The sequence below is a fragment of the Argentina silus genome, assembly GCF_951799395.1.
Source record: "Argentina silus genome assembly, chromosome: 2".
NCBI classification, from domain to species: Eukaryota; Metazoa; Chordata; class Actinopteri; order Argentiniformes; family Argentinidae; genus Argentina; species Argentina silus.
In genome coordinates this window covers 31,040,128-31,064,598 of record NC_139656.1, presented here as the reverse complement: position 1 = coordinate 31,064,598, position 24,471 = coordinate 31,040,128, and the positions used below count along the sequence as shown (strand labels likewise).

The window sequence follows — 24,471 nt, the reverse complement described above, 5'->3', positions numbered from 1 at the left end:
GAGAGAGAGAGAGGGAGAGAGAGAGACACAGAGAGAGGGAGAGAGAGATTGCTCTTCACTTTTGGCCTCACTCATCTTGAGAGCCAGGCTAGCATAACCAATGCAAATTATTGACATTTGATAGTGATTGAAGCGTGACCAAATCAAACTGTTTATGTCAAAGTTCACAAAGCATCAACAAGCCGTTGATAACCAGACTTCTCTTTGCGTTTCGCAAATGTGAAAAGATATGACATCTGGCTTTGTGATCAGAGTGCATATGTTTGTAGTTATATGTGTGGAAATGTTCAAATGTGTTTCTAGGCCATGATGACAAAGTACACTCATGTACTCATACACAGGTTTATATATATATATATCAAAGGTGGCTACTTTGAAGAATCTAAAATATAAAACATATTCTGGTCTGTTTAACACTTTTATGTTTACTACATAATTCCATATGTGTTCCTTCATAGTTTTGATGTCTTCAATATTAATCTACAATGTAGAAAATAATAAAAATAAAGAAAAAACATTGAATGAGAAGGTGTGTCCAAACTTTTGACTGGTACTGTATATACACACACTGTATATATATATATATACATGTGTATGTGTGTGTGTGTGTGTGTGTGTATATATATATATATATATACACACATTATATGTATGTATAAACCTGTATTTGATTCTTATGATGTTTCTGTCTTTCACAGGGAGCCTCTTGGAAAGAAAAAGTCAGGTAAGGAAATCAGTTTTTTATTCAAACAGAGGAAATTATGGTTTTATTCAAACAGAGCGTCAGTTGGAAATTATTGTCATAACTTATTTCCATTTACAATGTGAAAGAGAACTGAGGTGAAATATATATTTTTAAGATATACATTTATTGTTGATGATAAACATTCCTTTGACCGATAAGTCCAGCCTACAGTAAGCTGTAACCCTGAGGTCCATCCATCTCAGTACATTTCTCAAAGCAGACTAGAGCGCCATCTAGCTGTGATAGTCAGTAGTTATTTCCATTCAAGATTGCATTACCGTAACATGAGTCAGTGGAGGCTGATGGATGTAAAAATTGATGGATGTGCATTCCATGCATGACAATGAGCCTGTCCTCCGATTTCTACCTCCACCAGCCTCCACTGGAGTCTATAGTAATAGACTGAATTCCTCTCATTATTTCCAGAGTTTTTTCTCTTCTTTGTTCATCTAACCAACTCATCCTAGTTCCCTCCATGTCATTTTTCATTATTGCTCTCCTTCATTTCTTCTTCATCAGGGATTGTGGAGCGAGCGACTACTTTCCTAAAGAGAGGTAGTAACAGACTCATGCTTGGCCTTGGCCGTGCTCTGTGTGTGACCCCGGGGTTGCTAGCAGTGTGGCCCTTCTCCTCCCCCCGGCCCCCAGGCCTGACCCCGTACCCGAGCCCCAGGCTTCTCGGCCTTAAGGCGGGACGTGGCTCTGAGCAGGGCCTGGGGAGGGCGGGGGAGACGGGGGCAGGGTGGAGGTAGGCTAGAGAGAGTAGTGTTGGGTAGTGGGTTGGGTGGTGTAGAGGAAGACAGGTTGGGTAGACGGGGGAAGGGGATAGCTTGGTGCTAACTTGGTGCTAGCTTGGTGCTAACTTGGTGCTAGTTTAGTGCTAATTTGGTGCTAGTTTGGTGCTAACTTGGTGTGATGTGCATGTAATGGGTCATGGCAGTGTGTTAGTGGTGTGTCAAGACAACACTAGGCAGATTGTGCTGCTGTCCACCCCACCCTGCCCATAGCTGTGGTAGCTATAGTTTACAACCCTCTCCCCCCTGACTATAGCTGGTGTAGCTGTCTATAGTTCATCACAGAGCAGGGTTTCTGGTTGCAAGTGAACTCCCAAGTTCAAGGCGACTACGCAGACAGTCGAAAACTCCTTAGCCTGCCTTGCCAAAAATAACAAAAACAGAATATTTTCCAGAGTCTTTTATCCGAAACATTTTGGAGTGCCGCCTTTTCCTGTTGAACTTGAGATTTGACTTGGAGCCATTGTTACATGTCAGAGCACCTAGACAACGGCCCATAGGCCCAACGACTCATAGTGACGAAACACTGTCTCTGATTGGTCCTTCAGTCTGATGATAATGATGGGTTTGCCCGGTGGCAGTTTGTCTGTCTATCTATGTGCCGGGCATGTTGATGATGAGCATAACCCTCCCTCCCATCCTCATCTCTCTCTCTTTCTCTCTCTCTCTCTCTGTCCATCATGTTTTCTCTCTCTGCCTATCCAATCACGCCTGCCTCTATGTCTGCCTCTCCCGGCTTTGGGTGAAGTTGCCTCTTAGTGCTGATCTTGGGTCAGTTTCCAATGTTTCCCTCCTCCATCCTAGACGAGCACATAGGGGCAACTTCCCCCCTGGAGAGCCTCTCTCTGCTCTGCTCTCTGTGGTTGCAGTATGGAGAGAGAGGAAAGTTCTCCATGTCTGTCTGTCTGTCTGTCTGTCTGTCTGTCTGTCTCTGGGTGTCTGTCTGTCTCTGGGTGTCTGTATGTCTGTCTGTCTGTCTGTCTGTCTGTCTGTCTCTGAGTGTCTGTGTGTCTGTCTGTCTGTCTGTCTGTCTTTCTGTCTGTTTGTGTGTCTGTCTGTGTGTCTGTCTGTGTGTGTATCTGTCTGTCTGTGTCTCTGTCTATCTGTGTGTGTGTGTGTGTGTGTGTGTGTGTGTCTGTCTGTGTGTGTATGTGTGTCTGTCTGTGTATCTGTCTGTCTCTGAGTCCTTTTTGGAGACCCCACCTCATGCCTGTCTCTCTGTCTGTCTGTCTGTGTGTGTGTGTGTGTGTGTGTGTGTGTGTGTGTGTGTGTGTGTGTGTGTGTGTGTGTGTGTGTGTGTGTGTGTGTGTCTGTAGGAGACTCCACCTCAGCGGACCCCCTGCTTCTGGACCAGTATGTGGCCGCTACTGACTATGAGAAGCAGGAGAGTTCTGAGATCAGTCTGCACGCGGGCCAGACAGTGGAGGTCATAGAGAAGAACGAATCAGGTCAGAGTTCATCTCTCTAACACAGTCCGGTCAGAGTTCGTCTCTCTAACACAGACGCTGTTAATCAGTCTGGCATGCAAGACCAGGTAAGAGTAGTGTATCCTTTAGCCTAAAATGGACTGAGCCATCGCTGATGTGGATTGACTTCGAGAGGAACAGCCCTGTCTGAAACACTGTGTGTACTGTATCATAAAACAACCCAAATTAGGTGAAAGAGGGTTAGATATCAGCTGCATAATGCTCTCACCAGTTTCTGATAGAACTGTGTGTGTGTGTGTGTGTGTGTGTGTGTGTGTGTGTGTGTGTGTGTGTGTGTGTGTGTGTGTGTGCTTGTGTGTGTGTGTGTGTGTGTGTGTGTGTGTGTGTGTGTGTGTGTGTGTGTGTGTGTGTGTGTGTTGACCTCTGCAGGCTGGTGGTTTGTGAGTTCAGATGACGCCCAGGGCTGGGTCCCGGCCACCTGTCTTGAGGCTCAGGACGACCCTGATGACTTCTCTCTGCCAGGAGAGGAAGGTAACTCTCTCCATCTGTCGCTGTTTACACACACACACACACACACACACACACACATACACACAGACACATACTCAGGCACGCACACACACACCCACCCACCCACCCACCCACACACACACACACACACACACACACACACACAGGCAGGGATTCACACATACACCTGCATCAGGTTCTCAGCCTCCCCGAGCAACTGTCTCTGCTCACAGCTCACACAGGCTAAACACACACACATACACACACACACACACACACACACACACACACACACACACACACACACACACAAACACACACACACACACACACACACACACACCTGCATCAGGCTCTCGGCCTCCCCGAGCACCTGTCTCTGCTCACAGCTCACCCAGCCTAAACAGCTGTTCATGTACTGCAATCTCAAAACAAAACAAAAGATGGTCCCCACTGTGTGGGATAGGTTTAGAAGCCTGCAGTGGGTTAGGGTCAGGGTTAGGGTTAGGGTTAGGGTTAGGGTTAGGCAGTCGGACACGACACCGACAACGAGGAGGAGGAAAACAACCTCTTATTGACCTCTTCCATCTCTTCACAGTTATTACGTTTCTAATCACCATGACGATAACCATGCCCTTTCACTGTCCCGGATAGGGACCTAAACCCAGAACCCCAGCGTATTCACTTCCTGTTTGTTTTGCTCACTTCCTGCCACCCACGGTGCACTGCTGCCAGTGACACGGAGGTACTGGTCACTACCGAGGCACGTGGGCCGTCGGAGAACGTTAGGGGACCTGCTCAGCTCAGGCATGGGGCCAGGTGGAGCGCACGCATCTCTTCTCCCTCTTAGCTTGTGTGTGTGTGTGTGTGTGTGTGTGTGTGTGTGTGTGTGTGTGTGTGTGTAAGTGTGTGTGTGTGTGTGTGTGTGTGTGTGTGTGTGTGTGTGTGTGTGTGTGTGTGTGTGTGTGTGTGTGTGTGTGTGTGAGTGAGTGAGTGAGGGTGGGTGGGTGGGTGGGTGGGTGGGTGGGGGTGGGTGGGTGTGTGTGTGTGTGTGTGTGTGTGTGTGTGTGTGTGTGTGTAACCTCTTGTTTGGCATGCAGAGACCCAAGCATGGAAAACCCCTATGCATGGAGAATGGTGTGTGGCATCGATTTGACATAGTATTGTTTTTGTGTTCTGATTTGCTCTCTCTTCATTGCATGGAGATAAAACACTGGTTTTATGGCTTGTATCTTAATTAGATGATCATTTTAAAGAATAACTACAACGACTTCAGCACTGACTAAAAATGTACAGAAATGATTATAGTTTTAAAAAAACAACCTACCTAGTTATTTTACCTCAGTAGGATTGACTGCATCTTTAGAACAGTTCTAATGCTCTCCTGTGTGTTTCTGGTGAATTTTCCTTCTCGTCGAGGAGGATGGGTGTGTGTCTCTGTTCTGTGTTGCATGTATGTGTGTGTCTCACCTCTTCTATCTCCATGGAGACCTGACCGTGTTGTTAACTCACCAACTGACAAAGTATTCCGGAACACTCACCACCTAGAGTGCCAAGTGTTTTATGTGGTGTTTACCTAGCAACACTACTTTGATTGGCTACAAAATGAAACATCATCATTTAGGCATTTTTGGTGAATAAAATCACCCTTGGCACTCTAGAATGTTGACCATTTGGGGCGACTTTATTCACCCTCTGCACTAAATGGGTTAATGGACTCACTGAGGGCTTGTTTAGATGGGTTTAGACCAGAGTGGTGTTCTGGGCATTCTGCACTTCAGTCCCTTCAGTGTACCCTGGTCTCGTCCAGTTCAGCCCACCTTGATCTTGTTGAGGGGCAAGGAAAGACATGGACAGCTGGACAGCAGGATCAGTAACTTTCTATTACTTATCAATACAACGATCCTTATCAATACAACCATGCCATCATGTTTGCTCTCCCCGACCGCCTACATGTTCATGACATCCGCTTGATTGGTGTGCTCCTGTGTTGTGAATGTATTATATTAGTATTCCAGAATATTCCAAATGTAACCCTACCCTTTCATAATAAGAGCTACCCCTTCATAATAAGAGCTATCCCTTCATAATAACATCTATCCCTTCATAATAAGAGCCATCCCTTCATAATAAGAGCCACCCCTTCATAATAAGAGCCTTTTCTCCTCTTCCCCCTCCAGACGAGAAGTACACAGTGATCTACCCGTACGCGGCACGGGACCAAGACGAGATCGACCTGGAGAGAGGGATGACCGTGGAGGTGATTCAGAAGAACCTGGAGGGCTGGTGGAAGATCAGGTACTGAGACATGTGAACACACAATGTATGTATGCACCTATAGTATACAACAGGGGAGGCCAGTGTTTCCCTCAGATGTGTTCTTTGGCAAGGTGTAGAGGCCCCCAAATCCACATCCAGGGTTGCTATTACCAACATTTTCTATTGAGTTCTACAGCATGTAAGCTAAAAGGTTTTAGGCAGCCGCCCAGCCTATTCTATGGTGGGGAAATACTGTTGTATTCTGTAAGAATATGAAGTCTAAGCTAATACAAAGGGTTTGGGGCGTGTTCTATAGGGGAAGGAATGGGGGCTGGGTGGGGTGGGGGGGGGGGGGGTAGCTTATGTTCAGAGAGGGTGGGGGGTGAGGAGGGGAATTGTGGCATTTCTGTGTTGCCATGTTGACTTGCATTGCTATTCCCTTGGAAAATTTAAATAAATAGAACGTAAAGAATATGAAGTGTCACATGTCTTGGTGGTGTCTCTCTGTTCAGGTACCAAGGGCAGGAGGGCTGGGCCCCAGCGTCCTACCTGAAGAAGGCTGACATCCTGAGCCAGAAGCTGGCCTCGGGGGCGGCTGCAGCCAGCACCAACGACCTGGACGGGTTCTCCAAGCAGCAGAACAAGGAGAACACTGCCAAGGAGAACCGGGACAAAGACCAGAAAGAGAACCGCTTCTCGCCCTTCTCTGACAGCAAGCGCAGTGAGTGTGTTAACTATAGAAATATAATTTATAGAATGGACAGTAAGTGTGTTAACGATAGAAATATACACTATAGAACAGATATATCTCCTCAGACCATGGCCCTTTGGCTGGTACACTCATGGGTAGGAGATATATTTCTATAATTTGAACCACTCTCAGAAAACTCCTCTGTATGAAAAACATTTCCTGTCCCTCCTTCTGATTCAGTGAGTGTGTTAACCATAACCATAGAAATAGAATTCATAGAACGAACATATCCCCTCAGACCATGGCCCTTTGGCTGGTACACAAGATCTACTTCTATGTTGCTTTAGCTGGTACACAGTGGTATGAAACCTCTACTGTATTTCTATGGAACAGAAACGCTCTCAGCTGAGTAAAGAATCCCATCTGTATGAAAGACGTTTCCTCCTCTCCTCTCCCTGAATCATTCCTCTGTGTGAGGCTGCAGCTCAGTGCCAGGGTCATGTTCAGTAATGTAATGTAATGTAACCCATCCCGTCTCATTCCCAGTGTGTAAAGTAATAGAGGAGTTGAATGGCTCCTACAGATACACCTCTGTTAGTGAGGTTCCAGACCCATTACACATCGTTAGAGCCAGACGCAGCGGTCTGCAGAGATCATCAGTCTGCACTCGACACGCTGCTCTCTTTCATTCTGACTGTGTGTGTGTGTGTGTGTGTGTGTGTTTTTCTCTCTGGCTGTTTATTTCTCTCTCTATCTCTCTCTCTCACTTTCTCTCTCTCTCTCACACACACACACACACACACAGCTATGCTGTGATACATGTTTACAAGGAAAGTGGAAGTCTGATTACCTGTGTCTGTCTTCCCTCCTGCAGAAGCAGGGTTGAGACAGAGACCTCCACCACGCAGGGATCTCACCATCGTAAGTACCCAGACACACACACACACACACACATACACACACACACACACATACACACACACACACATACACACAAACACACATACACACAAACACACATACACACACACACACACACACACACACACACCACTTAACCACACATCCTGACACGCCTCCAGCCCTCAATCACAGAGATATGTTGCATCTGACTAAATAGGTTTTGTATTGATCTGCCATATACCACAACGGATATTGAGCCTCTTTCTTTCTTCCTTTCTTTCTTTCTTTCCCCCCCCCCCCCCCCCCCCCACTCTCTTCTCCCCCCTCCCTCCACCCCCTAGCCGAGGGGGGCCAACCTACCAAAGCCCCCCACCCCCCCCCAGGTAGAGGAGGAGTTCTACACCATCGCAGACTTCCAGACCACCATCCCAGACGGGATCAGCTTCCAGGCCGGGGTCAAAGTGGAGGTGAGGGACACATCATATTTGTCCCTTGTGATATTACACAAGTGTAATAAGGCACATACATGTTGTTATTAGAATAATTACAATGTTATTACACAGGTATAAGGCCAACCTAACGTAAAATGTTACCAATAATAACATTGTAAACAGATGATCATGGCTGTAATGTTTATGGAACCAGACAGCATCTTTAACTGATGCATCTCCTCTCTTCACAACACCTATAATTCACTACGTCACACCTATTATTCACCTGCTGTGTCTGTACCCCTGTGTCCTGCTGTGTCTTTTCCCCGATGTTTACAAGGTGACACGTTTCACTGACTGTGTCCTTGGTTGTGTGTGTGTGTGTGTGTGTGTGTCAGGTGATAGAGAAGAACTCCAGTGGCTGGTGGTATATCCAGATAGAGGACAAAGAGGGCTGGGCCCCCATCACCTTCATCGACAAGTACAAGAAGACCAGCAGCGCCCTGCGCCCCAACTTCCTGGCTCCTCTGCCCAATGAGATGGCCCAGTTGAGGCTGGAGGATGGCAGTGCCAGCGGTACCGCCGGCCCAGAGGATAACAGCTGGTCCAAACCCCTACCAGACGAGCCCACAGCAGCCACTGAGTCGTCTGCCCGGCCCAAGCTGAGGGACTGGAAGTCCAGCCCGGCCAGTAAGGCGGCCTCAGCCTTCCCCGGCCCCCTGCCCCCCGCCCCCTCTGCCCCCCCAGCCCTTCCAACCCCAGCCCCGGTGGAGGAGAAGCCGGCCCTGCCCCCCCGCAGGGAGTCCATCAACAAGAGTCTGGATGTGGAGGTGGTGGCGGCGGAGAAGCCCAGGCCTGACCTCTCGAAACCCCTGCCCCCCAAACCACCTGCCCCAGGGGTCATCATGCCCCTGGTGCCCCCCAAGGCTGCCCCCTTCAAACCAGACAAACCCCCCGAGCCCAAGAGAGAGGACAAGAACAAGGCTCTGCATCTGAGGAATGAGATGGGTCTGGAGTGTGGACACAAGGTCTCAGCCAAGGAGGTCAAGAAGTTCAACCTGAAGCCTGTCGCCAAGCAGCCTCCCAAACCCAAACCAGAACCACCGGAGGAGAAACCCGAGGCCACCGGACCGGTGCTGTTCATGAAGCCCAAGCCACCCGTGCTCCGGCCCAAACCCGTCCCTGCCGCCAAGCCGGATCCGCCGGCCGAGAACAAGCTGGACATCACCAACCTGAGGAGCAAGCTGAGGCCTTCTAAGCCGACGGAAACGGGTTCTGGGTCAGCGGAACCGAGTCAGCAGAACGGCACTTCTTCACACAATAGTGCACCTCCGAGCAACGCCCTCCCCCATAAGCCCATGCCCCCCCACCCCCCACCAAATAATGCCCTTCCCAATAAGCCTATGCCCCCTAGCCATACCCCCACAAATAATGCTCTCCCTTGTAAGCCGATGCCCCCCCACACTCCCCCAAATAATGCCCTACCTAGTAAGCCCTTGCCCCCCCATGCCCCTCCAATGAATGTCCTCCCCAGTAAGCCCATGCCGCCTAGTCATGCCCCCCCTAATAATGCCCTCCCCATATCCCTCAGCACTGTTCTCAATGGCAAGGCCAGTGAGGAGCCCAGGTTCTCCACCAAGCAGCAGAATGGTCACGACAGCCCTGACCCCCCCAAACCCGCCGTGCCCCCCCACAAAGAACCACCTCCACAGAGACCTGGCTTTGGCCCTAGGAGACCCCCTCCTCCCAAAAGCACCCCCGACCCCTCCAGCCCCACAGAAACCAAACCCCCCTCCAAAGACCTCCAAGTCCCCGAGCCTAAGCCTGCCCCCCCTCAGCTAAGCAGACCCCCTCCCCCGAAACCCAAGGCCTTTGTCCTGCCACCCCCAACCAAGGAGAAGGAGAAGGAACGAGAGGAGCCCAGGGCCAAGGTGCCCGTCCCTCCCAAGCCCCAGGTGAAGAGTGAGAAGCCTGGGCCTCCACGGGACAAGCTGCCCCCGCTGATCAAGGAGCCCAGTAAGGAGGAGATGTTCCTCGCCGTGGCGGACTTTGAGGGCGACGAGCAGACGGCCGGCTTCAAAGAGGGCACGGTGTTCGAGGTTCTAGAGAGGAACAGCACCGGATGGTGGTTCTGTAAAAACCAAGGAGACGGGCCGATGAAGGAGGGCTGGATCCCCTCCAACTACCTGACCCGGAAGCCTTAGGTACCAGGTTCTTTGGCCCGTCCGTTTTAAAAAAAAAAAGAAAAATATCACTATTTGTATTTAATTAGCTTTTTTTTATTTTTATTTATAGGTACTTTTTGTTTTTATTGAGGCGTTTTTTTTTGTTACGTTCCATTTTGTTTGGCATCTGAGTGAGAATGAACCAGCAAAGAAACATGTTTTGTTGTTTTAGTTTTCTGCTGTTATTTTCGCTATCCTCTTGAAATGACTAGACATCAAAATCTTGGACAGAGCAATGTTACCCCCGTAAGTTCACCTTCTGTGCCATATATTACTCCAGCCTATGATGTTATTTTGTAATACGTTTCACGCCTTTATGATATTGTGCCTCAGTATTATATGCAAAGTGCTTCAAGCTTAACTATATGCAATTTAGTCTCTGTTTAGAATATCTGAAATATTAAAATCGAAATAGTAATAGTTGTAACTGACAATGCAATGCATATGGAAGAGAATACCATACAACAGAAACGATATGATTCTCCCCTAGACAAATCCAGCCAAAGGCAGCCCGTCTTCTCAGACATTTACTATATCAATGTTTTCAAAGGACACCCCCCCCCTTCTCAAATACTGCACTGGAAGTTGCAGGGGGAGTTCAAGAGGACGTTTCGAGGCTTTCAAGTGCTAATATCAACACTTCAAGAGTTGTTTTTTGCCAAGTGATTCAAAGTGCTAATACTTCACATTTATACCAATGTTTTCATGTGTTTGTGAAGTTTTTTTTTTTTGTACTGCATAATGATTTTGCAGTCATTTTTAACAGATGTGCACTTTTCAGATGATTCAGACTGCGGTTCAGGTTTGCACACTGCGACTTAGCAAGCGGAAGGAGAGGAAGACAGATATGCCACAGAGAAGTGTAGAGCAGGTGAGACTGGTGGAGGTAGAAATTGGAGGACGGGCTCATTGTAATGCATGGAATAGAATAAGGAATGGTATCAAACATGCATGTTTTATACCATTCCTCATTCCGTTCCACCAGCCTCCACTGGTGGAGTGAACAAAAAAATGGGAGCCATATCCATGTTTGAAACACTCACAGAAAGTATTTGCAAGACGTTGGTAACTGTATACTATCGGTGTCAGTGTCAGTGAATCTCCAAAACGGTGCTCAGATATAAGCCTACTGCATTACAATATAGCGTGTGATCATTGTTAAATGTTTTACATTAGTGCTTGACTGGTTTCAAGCACACGGCGAAGTAGCAAAATAGTGTTTTATTGTACTTCCAGAATGAAGTCATATCAGCTGTTGTCACTTTTCTCTTTAGACTTTTCACCTCTCGCCATGTCTGCTTGATAGGAATGATGGTACCGAATGGAAGAAAGGAAGTTGAATGTGATTGGTCGTACTGTACTGTACTGTACACTGCAGTATGAAGCACTCTGATTGGTCCAAACACAGAGAGGGAGCGGTCTCCTAAGAGACGCGTTGACAAGGCTGGGAGTGCAGGTTCATCCGAGAATCTTGGTTCATGGTTTATTCTGCTCCTAGTTGCTATGATACTACCTTTTATATTGTCCCTTACGCCCCTCCGTCCTCTCAATCTCCTAATATGGTATGTTGGAATAGTTGGTCCAATGACATTGAAGCCTTTATGTGTAAACTAACTGTGTTACAGTACGTGACAGTTTACTGTATGTAAGGGCCTCTCCAATTCTTCAACTCGTAGCTATTGTTGCAAGCAAGGACGTCACAAGAGACTTGAGGTTTTCTGTTCAAAGCCAATGTCTGTGACACCCGTTGGAGTCAATCAAGACTTACATCAGAGGAAAGCCTCTCCTCTCCAACCATTGATACTCTCACATTACAAACATTGACATCACAAGTGACTTCTTGGGGGATTTCGGTTTCTAGCCAATGTCAATAATACCCATAAGAATGTAATATCATTCATGACGTCTATCGTTAATGTTGATTTAATGATCAACAATACATTGTATTCACTCATGCAGTCAGTCCTGGCCGGTAGAGGAAAGCCTGGGTAGACGGTAGGTTGGGCACATGATAGAACGACAGGTTGGTAAACGTGTGTGTGTGTGTGTATTCTACAGTAATGTTTACGAAAGCAGAAGCGCGCAAGGCAAGCAGGGATGAAAAACACTTACAATGCAAGAAAACCGTTTTCGGATGTTTGTTTTTATCTTATAAATGTTTGAATTCTGTACCCTAAAAACGGTGATGTGTATGAGTTGATTACCAATAAGACTTCTTTTCACCGGCTCTCTGAGATAGTTTAACAGAAACGTTATTATTCCCTCCCAGTACTGTAAACTTTGTTTTGCTTATTATTGTGTATTTCCCTACATGGACTCTTTTCTTTCATATAAAGTCAATAAACATTTCCAATTTTTCAACGGTTTTGTTTTTCCTTGGAATTCCTTCCTGGTACTTTGAAGAAGATGCTACCACCAAGATGATTAAAAGGATAGTTCAAATGTCATGCCCGAATCATCTCAAAGTCAGTCAGATCAAGTCTTTGTGTCTTTTCAGAGAATTTGGGATGATTTGGGCATGACATTTAAAACATGCTAATATAGGGTCCATGACTTCCATTGTTTTTTTTCGGTTACAGTTAGCAGTTTAGTGACGCTGCCCAGATTAACAGAACCAAAGTGTGTATTGAAGCCTCGTCCATAAACTCCTTTTGAGGAAAACCAAATATGTGATTTTGTAATTTAGGTGAACCATCCCTTTAAGTGGTTAGTCATAAAGATAATGTACATTGCATTTCTCATTCATAAAGCCACCTCACTAGTAGGGGACAACAGTTTCTCTTGAGTAATTCGAGTCACTCTAAACTACTGACTAATCTTGGAAGCTATTTAATGGTTTCATGCTTTCAAATGTGATAAATTGCCACTTTCATACAAATTAATGAGGAAATTTGGTCCGGGAGCATGAAGCACTTCACCACTCTATAGGGTATCAAAAGGTGGCCCAGGGTACACTAAGCAGTCATCTGAGTAACCAAAACTTGAAAAAAGAAATTAGAAATTGTGCATTTATTAGACTCAGATGTACAACAGGTTTTAAGAAGTTTAACGACGATGGTAATACATTAGGTTTGGCGTAATTGGATGGCTCCACTCTGATATAACTTCCCACCTGAAGTTAAACAATATTAAATACAGTATTATAAGGCCCATAAACTTTTCAAACCCCCCATAGGTAGGTAAAAACACAGAGTGGCCCTGCAGGTGGAAGCCAGGGCGGTGGGTAGGACGACCAAAATGTAACTCGCATAGCCAGCGGCGAGTAACTGCTCAACTATGGTGGAGTGTAGCAAGTCGGCTCTTAAAGCCTGGTCCCATGAACATGTGATGCGTTGCTTTCTTCATAGGTGGGTCGGCTGTCAGTCACCTGACACCTGTCAGTCAGTCACCTGACGGCTAGCTGCCCTCTCCTTAAGACTTCGATGGTGAACATGACATGGGTTCACTAGGAGAACCCTGATGGGTCCAGAGGTCGATTGAATGTTGAAATTAAAGTACTTTAACACCAACAACAACAAGTTCACTCCTGGACCCTGGTTCCCGTGGGTTCCCCTCCACTCCTACCCCTGCAGTCACACCCCTTACACATAATGTTATGTAAACACAGGCAGAGGAGAAGACAACACAGTCAGTACACATGACAACAGAAGACAACATACACAGAGAGAGAGAAGAGAGAGAAAATACATTAAAACAAATTCAAATACATCTTGTGAGAAAATGAGTTGAGTGAGGGAGATAGAGAAAGATAGAGAGAGAGAAAATGAGAGAGAGAAAGAGAAAGAACAGGAATGAGATAGAGACAGAATGTTGTTGTACAGTACCTGGTAAGTGACCTGATAACATGTACAGGCCAACATAGTAATGAAACCAAAGCAGAAAACACACACACACACACACACACACACACACACACACACACCCCTACTGTACGTGTGTCAGCCACATCCACGCATGTTCATACCAGGGAGGGTATCTTAGCTGCAGCCGGTGGCGTTACAGCAGAGAGAGGTCATGGAATTGCATTGGAATCCTAGGTTGACTGAGCTGCTGAACCTCTTATTCAGTGAAGGACAGTTGTCTTTTAACTATTGTCATGATGTTGGTGAGGGCTAATGAAGAGAAGGTGACATATGAAAAAAATGCATTGACACCGTATATAATCATGAAATGCATTATATACACACATAAGTGATGTTACATACTCTGAAAAAACAATGGATCTGTAGAACCAAAAACCAAAAAGAGGTGTAGGTAGAACCACAAAGGCTTCTACTACAGAGAGACAACATTTTGTTTTCTTGACAGTGCACAGTACTGAATCAAACAAAGAAAAACTACAGACTCACTTTGATGAGTCACTTCAACTCGAATTTCTGCAGTCACACAACAAGCAAATAACACAACAAATTAAGAAAAAAGGGGATTTCCATTCTAACCATTGTAAGCAAATTGATTGATCAAGCACAAACAAGTACTGAATTATCTTTTGTTATGTTCCTCTCTAGAGGTTAGAGGCCTAATAAAATCTAAAAATGGAAGAGGAAATCAACAAATAATTTCTTGCAGTCTTTTAGTGACGAGACGCTAATCGCGTCTCCAGACAGAAAAGCCTTATACAAGCCATACAACAATCACGGTAAATTACCTGACAGGTGTCGCAAAAAAAAGGAAAATCTCCGTTTTGGCGGAACAAGCTAACTACACGTATTAAGATTAACTTTCTCTGGGGAAGTGGGTCAGATGATGTTTGTTTGTATCATGGTGCTCCCTGCCATTAGCCCATTGAGTTGTTGGACTATTTTATAACTCTCTTGTATTTTAGGACTCTCTATTTTATAACTCTCTTGTATTTTAGGACTCTCTATTTTATAACTCTCTTGTATTTTAGGACTCTCTATTTTATAACTCTCTTGTATTTTAGGACTCTCCATTTTATAACTCTCTTGTATTTTAGGACTCTCTATTTTAGGACTCTCTTGTGCCTCCTAGTGGTTGAGAAATAAAGTGTTTCAAAACTCTCCTTCAAACGATCCCTCAAAACCCATCTTTTTAAACTTGCTTTTATTCATTAACAGTTTATTATTGTTGTTTTTACTGACTGCTTTTGTTTTACTTTATTTATCTATATATTATTGTTCTCTCCATGAAATGTAGAGTCTTTGAGGACTGAGAAAAGCACAATACAAAATGCATGCGATATTTTTATTATTGTTAAAACGGCCATCCCAAAATCATATCTGTGTGACGTCAAGCATAATGTACAATACCATGACGTCATACAGTAGGCCACTATAAAAGCGACGGCGCGTCTTGTCGCCAATCACAACTTGGACACAACTTGGAGGACATCTGAGCTCACCGCTGGAAACAAGGACGAACAAACCAGAGGGGATATGGTTGAAGAAAAGGTAAGGGACTTGATACATATTTGAAAGCTCCGTCAAGAGCAATACGCCTATAGCACTGTCAAGACCAGTATAGTCCCTACTGTTTAAAGTACTGTTAAGACCAGTATAGTCCCTACTGTTTAAAGTACTGTCAAGACCAGTATAGTCCCTACTGTATATAGTACTGTCAAGACCAGTATAGTCCCTACTGTATATAGTACTGTCAAGACCAGTATAGTAACCTACTGTATATAGTACTGTGAAGACTAGTATAGTAGCCTACTGTAGGCTATAGGACTGTGAAGACCAGTATAGTACAGCACCGTCAATATCAACATAGTAGGCCTATAGGCTCAATATAGGCTAATTATTCTCCTGGGTAAATTTGCGCTTTTTCGAAACCCGAATGCATAATAAACCCGATAGATATGAGTCATGCTCTGTTGCTATTGTGACCCCGTAATATCATCTAAATATATGATTAATAAAATAAACCTGTTTAGTTTTTGATATTATTAAACTAGGCTAAACCAGTACGAAGTTGGATTGCATGATTCACGAGAAATCTGTTTCCATGCTATTCTATTTTCTATGTATCTTGCGGCTAATATTTTTCAGCGGTGAAATGCAACGATAATAGGCTACAGCGGTACTTGCAAGACAATAGTTTATTAGTAATGACAGGCAATGTTCACTGTTGTATGATCAATAATGTGAATTGGTTAATCAACCTAATTATCTTGGCACACGTGAGGCTCCCTGCAGTGAGATGACCGCTACTATGACGCTTTTGACATGCCATTATGACGTCAGTTACTATTGTTCTCGGCTCGGACGTAGAGTAAACTTATCTGCGAATACGTGTTTTACTGTAACTAAAATTGGATAGACAATGTCGGACGAAAGGGAGGTAGGGGCAATATTTTGAGAGTTTAATATAGTGTATTTATTTTTGATGGTTAGATATTATGATGAAATATCATTAGGAATTTGTGAAAGAAACTTCAGTCTTCACTCAGGTTCCAGTGTGAACATGGCAAGACAAGTGATTAGACATGAATAATAAGAAATTATTATTTATTTCAAAATTACTTCCACAAACTAATAGTCCACTTTCACTAACATGGATTGATAAAGAGGAAACTGGTACTGGCATTAACTAATCTATGTAGCAGTACTTAGATACACTACTTTAGTACTTACATCTTTGTGTCATTCAGGTATTGAAGGATGGACCCCAGGAGAAAGGGGTGGAGGAGGTGGAGAAGCCAGTGGTTTTGCCCAAGAAGGAGATGGAGGACAAGAGTGGCAAGGTATGATTACTAAAACTGAGCCCTTCCTGTATACTTGTAACACTTAAACCCTGTGGTTGGGTCAGATCATTTGATGTAACTCTGCTTTACATTAGATTGTGTGTCCTGTCAAAGGTCTACACACCCACCTGTAGGCCTGATCCTAACATTTCCAGAAGAAACCCAAGTTGACCAGAATGTGAGATCTGTACTCTGTTGTGTTGCAGGTCAAGAGGAAGACGAGTGGTACAAGGGCCTCGGCTGAGAAGAGCATCAACACTGATGCAGGTCAGAGGGTTTTCTGTTGTTACATTGCTGCTCACAGTCGAGTCCCTTATTTGAAGACTTGTTTGATCAAATGTCTTTCATTCCATTAACAATCACAGGCAATGATAATGAGTTGAACATCATTTCAATATCCACATACGAGCACATACATTTGAATGCATGGCCTGGAAATGTCTCCATAGTCGTTTGTAACACAACCATTGATTGTCTCTGTGTACTACAGACTACATTTCATAGGTGGCAATAAAACTCTTTTTGTTTGGTTCGTTTAGCTCCCTCTGTGACGTCCTCCTCATCTGGAGCGAAGGACAAGTATGAGGACAGAGCAGCAGTGATCAAGCTGCTGGAGGAGGAAGGTCTGAGGGGGGTTGGTGCCCTCTTAAACGTCGACACCGATCAGGACTGCTTCCCCATCCTGGTCAACTTTCTGAAGGGTCTCACTGATAAGTAAGTATTGTACGTTCTACTGTGTCTATGCTCCCGATGTTTCAATAGCACACCCTGCGCCTACACAGTACAACAAGTCTGAGCCAAGACCAAACAACTTGTAATATTCACCTGTTTCTCTATCAGGCAGTGGAGGGTGATACGTGACGGCATGAGAGACCCTGTAAGTTTTACTGTCTACATTTGATGTGTTATTATTTGACTTCAGGCTTACCAGGCCTACCAGTCATTGTTTATGTTGAATGTCTGTTAGTTAAACAGTGAATCTAAATGATTATCTTCATCAAGATCCACACCTCACATCACAGCCTCACAAACTTATCATTCACTCTCCTTTGAATGAACACAGGTGAACAAGGCGAAGTTTGATGTCATGTGCCGGAAGATGGTGAAACTAATTGCCAACACGGCCATAGAGGTCCTCCTCCCGACTCTACAGCGCGTCATAGAGCTGAATGAGGCCAGGGATGCCGCAGCCTCTCAGAGTGGGTCAGGACTCTCCTCCACCACATCTCTAAAGGAACGAGAGGCCCAGTCCCAGTCCCAGGTGGTGAGGGTGCAGGAGAAGGACCTCCCTAAGAGGGACGGCAGCTCGGCAACTGCAGGGTCTTCCTCAGGAAGGTATGTTATGATCACAGCCACACCTCAACGTAATGACTATTATAACCATAATTTCACCAATCACTTAAATTAGGGTAAACCCACACTAACCCAATGGTTTTTATTTCAGAATGGAGTAACCATAAATGTTTGTTCCACAGTAAAGTTTTCCTGATAGGCTTTATCAATGCAGATTTTTTGTGAAATGCAAAAAACTTTGACCATATACAAATAGACAAATTACCAACAATAATCAGAAAGAGTTATGACATACCCCCTATCTTATAGATCAGACATGACTCATCATAACTCTTATGCACCTCAGCGATTGATAAAGTTGTATTGAATTGAATGTAATATTTGTGTTTGTTTTGAAGTTCCCAGACCTTGCTTCAGTGTGCCTACGGAGGAGCGCCCCCCCTGGATGACCCACTCAGAGTCCTCTTTGGGATCACCGAGGACACCATCCTCCAATCACTGGGCTCCAGCTCCACTAGCTCATCTGATTGGACCAGAACTGTGGTGAGGGACGTCCTAAAGCAGGTGAACTCTGACGTCTCCTTGATAATCTCGTTATCAAGCTCAGGTAAGTCCACGCCGAAAGCCTGCGATAGGGACACCTCCATGTACGCAGCTAGGAGGATGATGCGCGTGGTGTCCACCAAGCTCCAGGAGTTTGGGATCACTGGACCAGTGGTGCCAAAGGTCAAGGTCATGACCTCTAAGTCCGACCTGGGGTTGATGACGTCCGACGTGATGACTGCCATCATGGAGACGGTGGAGTCATGTGACACAGATGGTCAGGGGGGCATGCAGGGAGCGGCTGACATGCTCAGACAGTTGGCAGAGAAGATCAAGACGATTGGCTCCTCTTGTCATTCTGTTCAGGAGGGCTCTTCTGCTAGAGTGGAGCACAGACGTGTGTCCTCCGCTGGCGGTGTGGGACAACACCTCAGTATTATAAGTAGTGAGGAGTTTCACTCCAAAGCCACCAAGGCCGTGGGTGATATTCTGTGTAGGAATATCCCCTGTTGTTCACCCTCTGCCTCCACTAGTGATGTCACTGGCCAGGCCAACATGGCCGCCGCGTTCATCGACACCTTTGTGAATGATGTTCAAGACGTCATTCAGACCATTGACTTGGATGCGCCTATTGAACATGCTAATAATAACATCTTCTCTGCTACGCGTAAGATGTTTATAAATATGCAGAGTAAATTGGCTGAATTATTTACTCGAGGGTCGGTCACAAGCGGGAGGGCCTCACATGGAGCGGAACCAACTGTAGAACTCTTGGACATCAGCAATGAGGAACTTGCCTCCGTTCGTAGTGAGAGCTCTACATCCCTGAAGTCTGGGAGTGTCTCTCAGGACAGCAACTATGACGGTGTCACCAAGGAAGTCCTTGCTGAACTTGCAGCCACATTCAGGACTGAGGTGGCGAGGGTAGAGTCCTCATTCTCTGTCGAGAGGAAGTCCTCCATTGAGTCCCTAGCGGCTGGTATGTTTGTAGAAGGCATCATATCTGGACTGGAGGATTATTCAACAACAAAGTCCCCCTCCCTTTATGATGACATGCATCTGGAGGATTTAGAGGATGTTTTCCCCCGCGTCAGTCGATGCTCCAGCTTAGATAGACTGTCTAATGAGGACATTAGGTGTGAGGCCACAGAGGCCGTGAGTGAGTGGCTGCTGAAGTCTGCCATAAGTATGTCTGTCCCCTGCAGTCTACCCAGCTGCACAGGTATAGATGTCAATAACGAGGCCTCTGGTATTATTGACGAGTTTGTGGCAGACATAAAGTCACTCACTGACTCAGTTGGCCCTGGCGTTTCTAAGGAGGAATCTCTGTCCGTTGCCCTGAATCTAGTTCAGAGGCTTCAGAGAAAGCTGCGAGAGTTTTACACACGGCTGTTGTCCTTTAAAGGCACATGCCGCAAATCTCTGAAGAGCAAACTGCCCTCCGACCATGATAGGTCTATCAGTGGACCTGCTCTGACACAAGTGTCGCGGGAGTCTTGCCAGAGTGAGCCGCTGCTGTCAACAACGGTCTCAGAAGATGTAGTAGTGGTCCGTAGAGGTCAGAGTGAAAGCTCTCGACCAATGGTGGCTCTCCGAGGCCCTGGGGTGAGCCAGCTCAAACTCGACCACAGCACCAAAGAGGTTCTGAGCGAGATTCTGGTCTTTTATAAGACAGAGGACAAGCGGACAGCCTCAGCTGTAACGAGAGCGTCTGATGAGTCCCTCGCTGCCTGTGAGTTTGTGGAGGATGTTTTGGCATGGTTGAAGGAGTACTCTGTCTCCTCGTCCTCATCAGCGGAGAGTTTGTGTGTGTCTCCCAGGGCAGTCTTGAGTGGACTGTCAAATGAGAACTTTCAGAGGCAGGCTACTGAGAAAGTGAGAGATGTTCTCATTGGATCTCCCAGCAGGGTGAGTTCTTCCCACCACTCTTGGTCAACTAGCAGTGGGGTTAGTGACTGTGATTTCTACCAACTGCAGCCCGCCACCTCCTCGATGCCATCTGCCAGTGCTGACTCTTCAGCATCAGACCTTTTTGCCATATTTTTGAATGCTGTTAAGAGCCTATTCCAGGGCGAGGAGTCCTCACCCAGTCCCAGTATGCTGCCTACATACTCTGTGCTGGCTGGAGGGCTTAGTGTTGATGAGGTGTCGGAGGTCAGACTCTGGTCTACAGCACAGACCATCTATAGAGATCTTCAGCGTAAGCTGAGAGAATTCTTTACTCAGAAGGAGAAGCAAGCTGCTGAGCAAAGTGCATTCATGGCTAAGGCTAAAGACAGCATTAGCCAGGTCTTGGTCACCATTCAGGGTGACATGGTGGTGAGGTCAGAGGAAATGGAGACCTCAGAGGAGCTTAGGTGCTTGCACAGTGCTGTAGGATCTCTGCTAGAGAAAGTAGAGATGGTGTGTAGTGAGGTTAGTCTCACTGGGCCAGATCCTGTTGTTTGGAAGCTCAGGGATGGAGCTTCCAGTGAGGAGCTGGTAGCTACAGAGCCACTCAGGGCCGTGTCCATGTTTGATAATGCATCGTTGACTCTCCCTGGAACTCCATCTCCCACTGAGCTTCCAGGAAAGAGTAGTTTCCCCATAGTCAGAAGTACGACCATCAATGACAGCTCCGATGAGACGACTCCAGAAGATTCAGTCCATGACCCCAAACAGCTGATGGCTGACATGGTGAACATCATGGTGGAGCACATGGACCCAGCGGTTTTTCAAGAGGTTACCGCTCCAGACGCCAACCTCAGCAGACTGGAGGAGCTGCTGTCCCAGGGGAGGATCCGCACCCTGACCAATGCCCTTGTGGACAAACTCCAGGGGCTGATGTCACTGCACAGCAGTCTGCCAGTGGCCTTTGGGAAGAGTGTGTCGGACAGTGTTCTGTCCAAATTGACACAGACAGAGAAACATGGGATGTTGTGCTCTGAGCTGATATACTCCTTTGCGGAAGAGTCAGTCAAGCGCTTGCTTCTTCCCCTGATCGTCCCTCCCTCATCATGGAGCATAGAGGAGGAGGAATCCAACAGTGACACCCCGACCACAGTCTCCAGCCACAAGAGCCTGCTGTCCATCAGCTCTTCACAGAGATACAACGAGACAGTGAATCTGTTCTCCAGGGCCATGGTCCACCAGGTGATGGACACCCTGTCAATGGGGTCCGACACCAGACCAGCCTCAATCAGCAAGAAAGGAAAAGTTGGATTCTTTTCAAAGTTGAAGAGCAAGGTAAAACAGAAATATACAGCCAATTTATAAGTATTCCACATAATTCCATATTAAATTAAGGTAAAGTCTTACCAGTGTATCATAACAACAGTAGTCACCAGTCAAGCTATGCATTGTTCTTGTAGGAATAAAGGAGTTTTAAGAGTTCAATTCATGTTCAGGTATGTTCTGTCATTGATTCTTCTTCTCTAACACTAATGTAGTTCTCTAAGAAGGGCAAACAGCTTGGTGTCCAGCCTCCAGCCCCAGGACAGGAGGACATCAAGGCTGCCCTTGACAATGGATATAGCATGGGTGAGTCATGTGTAGAACACATAGACCAAGGACATCCTAACCAAACTAATAAAGTATTCTATTCTGTTTTTTTATGCCTAGTGAAGATCATATCAACTCTCTCTCCTGTCTCTAGCTCCCAGCACAGTTCCCACAGCTGTGACGACTCCCCATGAGGAGAGAGGAGCTTCTAAGAAGAAGCGATCCCTTCTTAAGAGGATGCTCACTGCTGCAAACAAACTTGGCTTGTGCTGCCTTCCTTGCAAAAGCTCATCCATGAAGACCAAGTAACCGTCTTCATTCACTCAATAAAATATGAATGGATTCCATGCCATTTTGATTGTGTATTTTTCATCTCTTATGAACTTATTATGGATTGAGGATTGTGTAACTAGATAAGTGATCTTACGTCTTGACTAGACTATACATTTCCATTCCCATAATGCAGATTGTCCCCTGTACAAATGACACAAATTACATTATGACAATGCAGTACTGTATACCCATTTTTCCAGATTTAGAAGTTCTTGCATTTGAATGTGTATTGTGCATTGCAAACCTTTACACATTAGCTATATCCTATTCATATAAAATTAGCTGTAGCATATCATAACCAACAGTAAAACCTTAACCATAACCCTGCCTTACCGGTCCATAACACAAGGGTCAGAATACAGTAATAAGTGAAAGTAAAACAAGAAAGAAATTGCTCCTTACATTGTTGCTGGGCTACACACACACTTTCACTCAATGTTTTACCATGTTTTCTCTGCCTAACCCTATTACGAAGTCTTATTTGTGCTACAAGAAGAAACATTGCAACAGTCCTAACCAGCAATTACCACCATCAAATAAAATGCCACCTTCTCGGTTCTATACTAGAGCGCTTAGTTCTTCTTCAACACAGAAAGGGGGTGCACCGTTCCTGGAGGTACTGCAATACCAGGTCGATGCGTGGAGTGGACGGAGCAAGCCCCTATTCCATCTCCCTGCTCCAAAAATCAATTTAATATATGGTCCCCGGATAGGGGACGTATCAGATATTAAACTGATAAGAACAGATACTACACTTGATCTTAGCCAAAAGGCCGAGAAGCGATACCTTCAACCGATTCGGGGGAGGGGGGTCATTCTCTGGAACGTCAATAACGATCACGGTTTAACCACAATAGGTTCTATACGCATTCCACCAAATAATAAACATAGTGTTTCGAGAACACTGATGATCTAGTGTTAATGTTTAAAACATACCAAATATATGACTTTTGACTGCTCCAAACTGGGAAATTCAAAGCCTTGGAGGCCATTACTGCGACGTCACATGGTCACGTGATAACCCGTCTCCAATCGTAACGAAATAAGCCATTTTTTAATCAAAATCACATTTACCGCAAACTATAATGACCAACCGGTTACATGTAGTAAAACGTAATGTGTTTATTACCTTTTTGGATAATGACGCTTAGCTTTTCGCCTAAGTATGAATGACACAGACACACAAAGCCAACACACACCCAGGAGCCGATAGAAAGAACTATGTCGCCATCTAGCGGTCATATTACACAACGACCTGACATCACTGACCTATCCTGCTTCTCCCCAATGAAGTTCAGCCCAGCAATTTATCGATGAAGTTTGTGCCATTGATAAGCTACAGTTAAACCAACTGGTAGAACAGATACAACCTATTTAATGCGAGTAAGAGGGTACAAGAACCATTCACTAACTGTGCGGCACTTCAGTCTAGGACCTGATGTGCACAAGCTTATCTATTTAGAATATCTAAGCTTTCGATCTTAATTTCATGTCATGTAGTATATATATACGTATCTTCGATACAACAAAAAAAACGTTTTTAACGCAGAAGAGGGCAAGTCATTGTTCCCATGATGCTCAACATGTGGTAACTTTTTGGCTAGCAAATGAAAATGACTGCCCTGGCCTGAGGGGCTGGCTAGTTCGCCACGAAACAATATCAAGTAAACAACAGTTAAAGACCTGTTTCATAACTTGTTCAATTCATCAATATATTGGCGTGGACACTCCATAGCCAAATATAATAATTCTAATAACTTAACCAGTCTAACGATTTACATGGCGTGCGAGGAGAGGTCCGGTCAAACTTTTGGAGGTAAAACATGACAAGCCGAAAGAACTGACAAGCCGCCAAAGACAAGAAGCTTTCAAAAGCATGGGTAACTTTTCTACTGCTGTAACGGTATAACTTGCATATGGAGAGATGGAGGGCTAGTCTTGTATCAGGTGTCAGATTTATCTTTAGATCGAAAATCCAACTGCGTGCTTCGACGAAATTCTTTGAAAGCGGTCTGATAGTCAAAACACATATGCTGTGCACCATCAAGTGCCCAGGGAAACGTAACCGTCCAACATGACTACAAATATGTTTACATCTTCAACATGGGCCTACCTTTTCTTAACTCCAATGTGA

At 45.4% G+C, this 24,471-nt stretch overlaps 1 protein-coding gene across 1 annotated transcript in view; it reads left to right on the top strand.

Moving 5' to 3' along the window:
• Positions 1–12,346, top strand: part of sh3pxd2b (SH3 and PX domains 2B) — a gene marked incomplete at its 5' end in the record, with an annotated part of 40,268 nt that extends 27,922 nt beyond the window's left edge. Inside the window, 9 exons of the mRNA XM_083665321.1 lie at positions 699–724; positions 1,265–1,300; positions 2,856–2,987; positions 3,396–3,497; positions 5,657–5,774; positions 6,248–6,456; positions 7,301–7,347; positions 7,671–7,796; positions 8,159–12,346. Coding sequence (XP_083521447.1) covers positions 699–724; positions 1,265–1,300; positions 2,856–2,987; positions 3,396–3,497; positions 5,657–5,774; positions 6,248–6,456; positions 7,301–7,347; positions 7,671–7,796; positions 8,159–9,964 — 2,602 coding nt within the window. The 3' untranslated portion in view covers positions 9,965–12,346. The remainder of the gene's footprint in view (positions 1–698; positions 725–1,264; positions 1,301–2,855; positions 2,988–3,395; positions 3,498–5,656; positions 5,775–6,247; positions 6,457–7,300; positions 7,348–7,670; positions 7,797–8,158) is intronic.
• Positions 12,347–24,471: the final 12,125 nt, after the last annotated feature.